At 43.0% G+C, this 12,357-nt stretch overlaps 2 protein-coding genes across 3 annotated transcripts in view; both read right to left on the minus strand.

The window, feature by feature from the left end:
* LDLRAD3 (low density lipoprotein receptor class A domain containing 3) overlaps positions 1-906 on the minus strand; it is a 128,148-nt gene extending 127,242 nt beyond the window's left edge. For both annotated transcript variants that reach the window (XM_063437615.1, XM_063437614.1), the window contains exon 1: positions 674-906. In XM_063437615.1, coding sequence (XP_063293685.1) covers positions 674-794 — 121 coding nt within the window. In that variant the 5' untranslated portion in view covers positions 795-906. The remainder of the gene's footprint in view (positions 1-673) is intronic.
* The window catches only part of IFTAP (intraflagellar transport associated protein), a 526,063-nt gene that overhangs the window by 450,907 nt on the left and 62,799 nt on the right, over positions 1-12,357 (minus strand). The window lies entirely within an intron of this gene.

Here is a 12,357-nt window from a genome sequence, read left to right on the forward strand (position 1 = left end):
CAAGGAGACTGAGGCACAGAGACAGACCAAAACAAGGAGACTGAGGCACGGAGACAGACCAAAACAGGGAGACTGAGGCACGGAGACAGACCAAAACAAGAAGTGTGGGACTCAGAGACAGACCAAAACAAGGAGACAGAGGCACAGAGACAGACCAAAACAAGAAGTGTTGGACTCAGAGACAGACCAAAACAAGAAGTGTGGGACTCAGAGACAAAGCAAAACACAGAGAGTGGGGACAGAGCAAAACAGAGAGCTAAAAACTAAAGCCGATTCAGAGCCAAGCCTTTAGGCTGGGGGTAGACAGACACAATAAACCCTTAGAATGGGGTATCAAACTAAACTCCCAGAGATGGGGAGAGGCTGTCAGCACTGGTTACATTGTTACAGAGAAAGCAAACATTAAACTCTCCATTCCATTCAGCCATCACACTGAGGGGGCTCTGGGTGCAGACGAGGGGGGAGGGGGCACTGGGTGCAGGAGGTATTTCTCCTATTTAATACAGTATGGGGGGGAGGGGGCACTGGGTGCAGGCGAGGGGGTACAGGAGGAATTTATCCTATTTAATACAGTATGGGGGGAGAGAAGGGCCCATACATGTGATCACTGCAGTGAGACGGCACCCCCGGAGGAGGGGGTCCCCAGTTCCCACCCACCGCACACAGCACTTACCCACGGAGCCCACAATCAGGTACAGGAGCCACATGTCCCGAAGCAGTGGCAGAGCGGGGCCCCTGGCGGGGTGCAGTGCGGGGCCCCGGACCCTGTGATATCCGAGGGGAGCTGTATCCATTCAGTGCGGCCGCCCGGGGCTCATCCTGCACTCCCAGCACTCCCAGCACTCCCAGCCCTCACTCCCAGGCTCTCTGTCTGCTCTGGCTGTGGGACACAGGCTGAGGGTGCCCTCTGTCATGCGCAGTGTCCGACCTGGCTGCACAGACTCACTGTGTGCACAGACAATATCACTATACACTGTGTGTGCAGACAATATCACTATACACTGTGTGCGCAGACAATATCACTATACACTGTGTGCGCAGACAATATCACTATACACTGTGTGCGCAGACAATATCACTATACACTGTGTGTGCAGACAATATCACTATACACTGTGTGTGCAGACAATATCCCTATACACTGTGTGCACAGACAATATCACTATACACTGTGTGTGCAGACAATATCACTATACACTGTGTGCACAGACAATATCACTATACACTGTGTGTGCAGACAATATCACTATACACTGTGTGCACAGACAATATCACTATACACTGTGTGCGCAGACAATATCACTATACACTGTGTGTGCAGACAATATCACTATACACTGTGTGTGCAGACAATATCCCTATACACTGTGTGTGCAGACAATATCACTATACACTGTGTGTGCAGACAATATAACCATACACTGTGTGCACAGACAATATCACTATACACTGTGTGTGCAGACAATATCACTATACACTGTGTGTGCAGACAATATCACTATACACTGTGTGTGCAGACAATATCACTATACACTGTGTGCACAGACAATATCACTATACACTGTGTGCACAGACAATATCCCTATACACTGTGTGTGCAGACAATATCCCTATACACTGTGTGTGCAGACAATATCACTATACACTGTGTGTGCAGACAATATCCCTATACACTGTGTGTGCAGACAATATCCCTATACACTGTGTGTGCAGACAATATCACCACACACTGTGTGTACAGACAATATCACTATACACTGTGTGTACAGACAATATCACTATACACTGTGTGTGCAGACAATATCACTATACACTGTGTGTACAGACAATATCACTATACACTGTGTGTACAGACAATATCACTATACACTGTGTATACAGACAATATCACCACACACTGTGTGTACAGACAATATCACCACACACTGTGTATGCAGACAATATCACTATACACTGTGTGTACAGACAATATCACTATACACTGTGTGTGCAGACAATATCACTATACACTGTGTGTACAGACAATATCACTATACACTGTGTGTACAGACAATATCACTATACACTGTGTGTACAGACAATATCACTATACACTGTGTGTGCAGACAATATCACTATACACTGTGTGTACAGACAATATCACTATACACTGTGTGTGCACTCACACTATCCCCACACACTGTGTGTGCAGACAATATCACTATACACTGTGTATAGACCCTCACTGTATCCCCACACACTGTGTGCACAGACAATACCACTATACACTGTGTGTACAGACAATATCACTATACACTGTGTGCACAGACAATATCACTATACACTGTGTGCACAGACAATATCCCTATGCACTGTGTGTGCAGACAATATCCCTATACACTGTGTGTGCAGACAATATCACTATACACTGTGTGTGCAGACAATATCCCTATACACTGTGTGTGCAGACAATATCACCACACACTGTGTGTACAGACAATATCACTATACACTGTGTGTACAGACAATATCACTATACACTGTGTGTGCAGACAATATCACTATACACTGTGTGTACAGACAATATCACTATACACTGTGTGTACAGACAATATCACTATACACTGTGTATACAGACAATATCACTATACACTGTGTGTACAGACAATATCACTATACACTGTGTATACAGACAATATCACCACACACTGTGTGTACAGACAATATCACCACACACTGTGTATGCAGACAATATCACTATACACTGTGTGTACAGACAATATCACTATACACTGTGTGTGCAGACAATATCACTATACACTGTGTGTACAGACAATATCACTATACACTGTGTGTACAGACAATATCACTATACACTGTGTGTGCAGACAATATCACTATACACTGTGTGTACAGACAATATCACTATACACTGTGTGTGCACTCACACTATCCCCACACACTGTGTGTGCAGACAATATCACTATACACTGTGTATAGATCTCACTGTATCCCCACACACTGTGTGCACAGACAATACCACTATACACTGTGTGTACAGACAATATCACTATACACTGTGTATAGACACTCACTGTATCCCCACACACTGTGTGCACAGACAATATCACTATACACTGTGTGTGCACTCACAATATCCCCACACACTGTGTGTACAGACTATACCACTATACACTGTGTGCACAGACAATATCACTATACACTGTGTGTGCACTCACAATATCCCAACACTGTGTGCACAGAAAATATCACTATACACTGTGTGTGCACTCACAATATCCCCACACACTGTGTGCACAGACAATATCACTATACACTGTGTGTGCACTCACAATATCCCCACACACTGTGTGTACAGACAATATCACTATACACTGTGTTTGCAGATAATATCACTATACACTGTGTGTACAGACAATATCACTATACACTGTGTATAGACACTCACAGTATCACCACACACTGTGTGTACAGACAAAATCACTACACTGTGTGTATACACTACAGTATCACCACACATTGTGTATATACCCACAATATCGCCACACACAGTGTATATACCCACAATTTCACTATACACTGTGCTTTTACATTTAATTCACGTTTTAGCACTTTTTATTGTAACACACCCCTCTGTGTAAGAGGGATACCTTTGATTTGTATACACTGTGTATATATTCACAATATCAGTACACACTGTGTGTACAGACAATATCACCACACACTGTGTATAGAAACAGTATCACCACACACTGTGTATAAAGACTCATAGTAACACTATACACTGTGTATAGACACACAGTATCACCACACACTGTGTGAACAGACAATATCGCCACACTCTGTGTATAGACACTCAGAATATTACTACACATTGTGTATAGACACTCAGAATATCATCACACACTGTGTAAAGACACTCCGAGTATCACCACACACTGTGTACATACCCACAATATCACTATACATTGTGCATAGACACTCAGAATGTCACCACACACTGTGTATAGAAACAGTATCACCACACACTGTGTATATACTCACAATATCACCACACACTGTGTACAGACAATATCACTATACACTGTGTACAGACAATATCACTATACACTGTGCATAGACACTCAGAATATCACCACACACTGTGTATAGAAACAGTATCACCACACACTGTGTATATACCCACAATATCACCACACACTGTGTATATACTCACAATATCACCACACACTGTGTACAGACAATATCACTATACACTGTGTACAGACAATATCACTATACACTGTGTATAGACACTCAGAATATCACCACACACTGTGTATAGAAACAGTATTACCACACACTGTGTATAAACTCACAATATCACCACACACAGTGCATATACCCACAATATCACTATACACTGTATATATATGCACAATATCACTATACACTGTGTATATACGCACAATATCACCACACACTGTGTATATACGCACAATATCACCACACACTGTGTGTACAGACAATATCACCACAAACTGTGTATATACACTCACAGTAACACTATACACTGTGTATACACACTTACAATATCACCACACAAATTGTGTATATGCTCACAATATCACTATACACTGTGTATACACATTTACAATATCACCACACACTCCCAATATCAGAGTACACCGAGGATAGACACTCACAATATCACTAAACTGTGTGCACATACTGATAATATAACTGCACTGTGTATATACACTTGGGATATTACCACACTGTGTTTACAGATTGAGAATATCACTACACAGTATGCACATATTCAGAATATTACAATATTGTGCATACATAATAACAATATCAACACACTTTGTAAACACAATCACAATATCGCTACACAATGTGCACACACTTGAAACCATTACACTGTGTTTACACATGATATCACTCAGCATCATGCACACACAAAATCACCTACACTGCGTACTCACACTCAGATCACTACAGTCTATGCACACAATAAGATCAATGCAATGTGTAAACACACTCAGACAACATTGACACACACTTTGGCCACTACACAGTGTACACACTTCTCTTCATTGTGGACAATCAGTATAGTTATATACTATTCTAATGTGTACAAATACTAAACTCATTATAGTGTAATGAACTAAGTACTATTTCACCGTATTAACTCAAACAAAAATACTACTGGATTGTGTGTATGTTTACAATTCCATTAAATATGCTCACACTCACCAAAGTTATTACAGGGAGTACACACAGCACAACTAAAAACTATTCCATTGTACACACTAACACTCAAGCTGTTATACTTTGTGTACACAGCACAATATTAGTGTGCACATACACAACACTACATAACACTAATCTGCTTTATTCACTAAACTACTAAATTCTGTGTACATACAAGGCAACCCAACACTCTTCAATTTTGTACGCTGAGACCCCAACATTATTACAGTGTGCTTAGGCACACAGCACATCAAATCACTATTCCATTATGTACACACTCACCCACACCTTAACACCGGGCAACAAAAAAATAATCCACTTTGTACAGTCACTCACCAAACTATTTGTGTAAGTACACACACAGCATATAAAAATAGTATACTACTTTGTGCTCTCACACATTAAATCCCTGACACTGGGTACGCACTCACAAACACTACACAACAACAAACACTATTTCAAAGTGTATATATTCAACCAAACACTTTTCCATAATGTTATATTCTGTTCGCTCTATATAACAGTATTACATTGTGTGCACACAAAGCACAAAACTATTACACTTTGTGTACATTATTTCCTAAGAACTAGTATAATGTGTACATATTTAAAACAAAACACTACTCTACTGTGTGCGTATAGACACACCATAGCTATTGCACTGTGTACAACAAAGCATTAAACTATTGCACTGTTATACTGTGTGTACGTTTGTAACCTCCCTTATGCCCTCACCTGCCCTGCCACATATATTTACTGAACACTGTTACTAAAAATTAGCGACTGGGCAGCAATACTAATGCCCCCCCCCCTCCCCCCCCCACCCTGTGGTCAGCAGGTGCAGGCTACTTGTTAAATGTAGGTGACCTAGTGACCTAGTGTCTCACCCAGCTCTCACCCATGGGTGGCAGGGTGCTATTAATTTAATAACTGGGGGCAGGCACAATGTCTTCCCCGAGCCCTTGCCCATGGGGTGTGGGTGGGGCTGTTAAATAATCAATGGAGGGTGGACATGCTATTGTCCACTCCCCACCTGAAGACCATGGGGCTTATAAGTAAATGTTATAGGGGGGTGAGCATGGCATTGTCCACATGGCATTGTCTGTCAGAGTAACAGCCACTAAAGACAGTTAAACACTGCAGTGTAAACATTGCTGTTCATGCAGAAAAGCAGTGTTTGTAGTTAAAGGGTTAAAACTATAATGACTTGCCACCCAGATCACTAAATTGAAATTAAGTGGGTTCCTACAGTGCCCTTTTAATGGTGTGAATAATGCCTGGTGTCTGAACAGTTTGCATTCCAAATGACCAAGTACAGCGTGTTTTTGCCCTATTTAGTATGGGCCATTCGGACATAGTGAATTACCCTGTATGTTGTAATGATTATTCACTATGTGTGGATTGTTCAAAGTGAATTTAACCCCTTAAGGACACATGACATATGTGACATGTCACGATTCCCTTTTATTCCAGAATTTGGGTCCTTAAGGGGTTAAAGTGACACTGTAGTTACCAGAACAACTACAGCTTATTGCATTTGTTCTGGTGATTATAATCATTACCTTCAGGCTTTTTGTGGTAAACACTGTGTTTTAAGAGAAAAAGCAGTGTTTACATTACAGCCTAGGGATAACAAGTGGTGTATCCTGGTTTTGTGCTGCCCTAGGCAGGACAAAACTCAGGCACCCCCCCCCCCCCCCCCGCACCACCCCCACCCAACCTTTCCCCCCACCCCGCATTCTAAATACACACACACATTCACTGATAGATACGCAAACACTAGCTAACAGAAACACACACTCGCTAACAGAAACACACACACACTAACAGACACACTCAGTAACAGACAAACACACTCACTAACAGACACAAACTAGCAGAAACACACACTCACAGGCAAACACACACACAGTCAGACACACACAGTCAGACACACACAGTCAGACACACACAGTCAGACACACACACACACACACACACACTCACTAACAGACACACACACTAACAGAAACACACTGACACACACACACACACTAACAGACACAGACACACACTAACAGACAAACACACTAACAGACACACACTAACAGACACAGACACCCACTAACAGACACCCACTAACAGACACCCACTAACAGACACCCACTAACACACACACCCACTAACACACACACACACACACTCACCCACACACACACATTAACAAGTTTTTTAAAATTTATTTAAACCCCCCCCCCCCCCCAGCCTCCTTACCTTTGGGAATGCTGGGGAGGGGGGTGTCTCTTCCTCCATGGTGGTCCAGTGGCTGCTGGGCTGGTTGCAGGGCGGGTGGCACTGGTGGGCGGCGGGCGAGGGAGCACTTCCTCTGAGCTGTCTGCTCAGCTCCCTCGCGCGCCGCAGAGTGAGGCTGGGAGGCGGAGCCGGAATATGACGTCATATTCCGGCTCCCAGCCTCACTCTGCGGCGCGCAAGGGAGCTGAGCAGACAGCTCAGAGGAAGTGCTCCCTCGCCGCCCGACCGCTCAGCAACCCAGCATGACATTTGCCTTGGGCATTTGGGGGCGGCTTTTTTTGCCGCCCCCTGCAAAATGCAGCCCAAGGCAAATGCCTTGTTTGCCTCGCGGCTAATACGCCCCTGGGGATAACTCCACTGGCCACTCCTTAGATGGCTACTAGAGGTGCTTCCTGGGGCAGTGCTGCGCTATTCAGTGTCTCCACCCTCTGCATGCAGACACTGAACTTTCATCATAGAGATCATGATGCATTGGTACAATGTATCTCTATGAGGAGATGCTGATTGGCCAGGGCTGTGTTTGACTTGTGCTGGCTCTGCTCCTGATCTGCCTTCTTAACAGTCTCAGCCAAGCCAATGCTTTCCTATGGGAAAACATTGTAATTGGCTCAGATCATCACCTCTGATTATGTCAGCCAAGCAGGCAGATCAGGGGCAGAGCCAGCAGCAACAGATTGCAATAAAGGTACATTTTACTATATTTAGAGGGGCGGGGGGGGGGGGGGGGGACTAGATGGTGGTTTTATTACTATAGGGTCAGGAAAACCTGTTTGTGTTCCGTTTAGCTTTTAGGCAAAATTAGCCGAACTGAAAACATAGCTCGCTTGGAGAATTTTCCAGTTCAACAATTTTACCATAAAATGTGAAATTCACTTTGATGTCCTGACAAATACCCATTATATGTGCACTTGACTGCTCATCCATATCCTGTAAATGTATATTGGGAGGATTAGGGGGGGGGGGGGGGATAATTTGGAGTATGGGCGTCTGCAGCACTGATTACTATATTTTGTGTTTATTAATTTTTGATTGTTGATTTATCTTTTTTTTTTAGATAGGTGACCACTAACCACATTACTTAACTGCTGGCTCTGAAGTTGTGTGAACAACAATCCTATTTTAATGAATTAAAAATGGCTGCAGAAGGGTGATTTTGGATAGAAGATGGAGGCTCTGTCAGCAGCCTGTCATCATCTTGCTCAAGGAATTGACATGCATCCCTGCATTTGTAACAAAAATACACACCCCATTGATTCTTTGTGAATACACCAGCGGACAAAAACCACTTCAGGCATGACTTCAATGTTTTCTTTGCTAAATCCCACCTGTACGCTACGGCTCCACAGAACAGGCTTACGTACAAAGCTCCGTCTAAGGAAAAAATCCTGCCCAAATCCTGAGATTTAATCCTTACGGCATTGAATCAGCTGCTTTGCAGAACCTGTGCCTTCAAACGTAAATGCAGGTCAGGTGTGGCAGAAATTTTGCTCATTTTCTGACCGTTGCAACTTCCTTTGATGTCACAGGTTTGCCCAGTTAACTGTCCATCAAAGAAAGGTCTCAGCGTGCCTATGTCAGATTGTGTGCATGCGTATGTGTAGGGCTTGGTAGTGTTGCTACATAATAGACCACGAAATCAAAGGGCTTAGTGTGACTGTAGTCACCATCACTGGGACCAGAAGGACACTTTACAAAGGTTCCTAAATTGCTCCTATGTCTAAGTCACACTGTTCTTATTATACATGCATTGTGTTTATAATTTGTTTCTATATTGTGAATTGTTTTGTGTGCTCTCCTATCCTGCTGATGCGAGTTACCAACTAAGTGTATTTGGCTATGGAGCCTATATAGCGCCCTCTGTTGGTAGCAACAGCTATATGCACTACCTGAATTGCAAGGCTGGTTAATTTGCATGCTCAGGTAGATTTGAATATTGCTAATTCTGCAGGCAGGAGAGATATTTTGTGTTCAATATTGTATTCCCTACCCCTTTATAAATATGTTATTATGTTATTATAATTCCCTGTATGTTTTCTGACATGTTTTGGTTATTTGTATTTGATGAGGTTTGTCACAGCAAGATTGATGTAATAAGCATATGGGCTAGTCCCAAGTAAAACTAAAGCTTTGTATGTTAGTTCCTTTTATAACTGTGTGTCCTGTGTGGATTTTAGGGATTCCCGTAACATATTCCGTGGTTCTGTTGGCTGGCTGCACAATCCCTCTAGCCCTGGGATAAATCAAGAGAACTAGTCCTGAGAACCTTTGTATTGGCAATAATAATCACATTGCAGGCATCGGTGCATACCTTCCTGGAAAAAGGGCTGCAGCGGTATAGGCAGAAGGGACGATACCTGTCTTGAAGGAGAGCTGCAGCCTTGTCGGGTGGAAAAGCTCCAGAGAGACCCCAGCCAAGCCTTCGCGACTGGGGTTGAGGCGCTCCAGGCTCCCTTCCCAACGGGTAGGAAGCAGATTGGGTGGAGGTACTCGGTGGGAATACATGAGCTCTGCCACATTTAGGATTAGGCCTGGGGCTAGTGTGTTTGGGTAGTGTAGTGGTTAAGAGTTACGGGTAGTGAAAGAGTTAGGGTACTGTAGGGATTAAGGATTAGAGATGTCCCGAACAGTTCACCGGGAACTGTTCGCCGGCGAACATAGCTTGTTCGCGGTCGCCACGGCGGGCGGACATATGCGATGTTCGGTCCGCCCCCTATTCGTCATGGAGGTGGGAGGGTCTAAGAGGGAGGGTCTGCTGCTGATTGGCTGGAATGTGTCTGCTGACTGTGAGGTACAGGGTCAAAGTTTACTCAATGATGACGAATAGTGGGCGGACCGAATATCGCATATGTTCACCCGCCGCGGCGACCGCGAACAAGCTATGTTCGCAGGCGAATAGTTCCCGGCGAACTGTTCGGGACATCTCTATTAAGGATCAGAAACAATATATGCATAATGTAGGGGTTTACTGTAATGGCAGCACTGTGACAAATATGTCCCTTGACTACCCAAGATTAGTGGGAGTTACAGTCTCAGACGGCATCTATTTCAGCAGTTGCCATTCATATTGCTCAGGAGCAAGCTGAATTATAGTGGCAGCATCTGCAGCTAGGAATTCAAATTTAGAATATATGTTCAAAGATGACGTCTGGGCAGTGCCATTGGGCTGCTCTTAGTGCATGCACTTATCAGGTCAATTTGCCGGCTTTCTGGATACCCCTGTCACTGTGTCTGTGCATCATCAGCACACTAACCCTCATGTCCTGTTTTCATACATCCCAGTTTTGGTATTTACGCCTGGGTACATGATTTTCTACCACGAATAATGTGGTTGAAACATTTTCAGTTCTCCATTATTTTGGATGGAAGAATTAGTAAGCATGTGCTTGTGTCTAACATTGCACAGATGAATGGTAATATAGGCACAAGTGGCATCATGATGTGATTGCAAAAGTATTTGCTTCCATGCAAAACATACGTCACCATAACTATTTCTGTTCTGTTAGGTTCTCCTATCTTTAGAAGTGATCATATAACCAGAATGTGTTTTTTGACACAGAACCGAAGATCTCTTCGTAATCCCAGGACTATTTCCCTTCTTAGCTCTGTGTCAGCACATTGCAGATATCTAATGGGGCTGGAGCGCACAAGAAATCGCTAGTTATTGCTTCTGGCTTCTCCCAAAACAATTGCAGCGAGGCAATCAATGGAAGTAGTTTGGGACAGGCAGAATGATTGCTCTCGTGATCAATAAATGGACAGCTTCATGAATTGCTACCCTTCCTTTAAACACTAGATTGAGGCTTCCAGGGTCCATTAGCGAAAATATCTAGCCAATAAATCCTTGGCGGCCAATCGATATCTCTGAATGACCGGCATGATTCTGATTTTAGAACCCTAACGATTCTCTCCCCTCGCATTCAGCAAGGTTCTGAGAAAAACACATAAAGCAGTGTATAGACTTGTATTGTTATAGTTTAAAGGGAAATTGTCACATACCAGGATTTTTTTAATTGTTAAAGATCCCTATATTTAACAAATTTGTATTTGTGAGATGTCAAAAATACAATTTATTGTAGAAATCTATACCTATTTATCCTGCAGATGGGTGCTGTCATCTTAGCTCCCTGTCAGTCACCTTAAAACAAAAACTCTGTCCTTTGCACCAGGCAGTCAGCATGGATAAATCATACAGTAGAGGTGAAATTAAACTTTATTTTTGTTTCTCCTCTTCATTTGCATTGTTTGCCCTGTTTTTGCCTTATCTGTAATAGATGATGATGTAATGTACTAAATATTTAAAGGAACACTGTATTCCTAACGCTATACTGTTCTTGTCACCCTTTACCTTATCCCGCATCTCCTGTAAGGTTCAAAAAAATCTATGAATCAATGCATCTCTATGAGGAGCTGTCAGCGTCTCCATGTGCAGCGTGGAGACTGAAAGTCGTTCCTGCTGCCCGACTAGCCCACACATAGACAACCCTCCAACATATTTAAGAGGCGAAGTAACCATCCAAATGCAGCCGACCATCTAAAACATTGACGAGAACCACTACATACGATATATATGTCCAACGCTAATTTGAAACATGGTGATAAGCAAGCAAACTCTATTCATGCCGCTATAACCTAGATAATCGCAAGAAGCTAAAAGAGAGACAAAATTCACCGTAATAAACCTGTGACTATGGATGTTCGCTACAGCTAAGGCGAATCTTCTACTCCTGACTAACATCCTTACCCTATTCTCTTCTATATCCCCATCTAATCCTGAAAATAACAGATAAATAAAGATTGTCAAAAAAAAAAAAAAAAAGAATAGAAGGG

Source organism: Pelobates fuscus, chromosome 12, assembly GCF_036172605.1.
Source record: "Pelobates fuscus isolate aPelFus1 chromosome 12, aPelFus1.pri, whole genome shotgun sequence".
Lineage (NCBI taxonomy): Eukaryota > Metazoa > Chordata > Amphibia > Anura > Pelobatidae > Pelobates > Pelobates fuscus.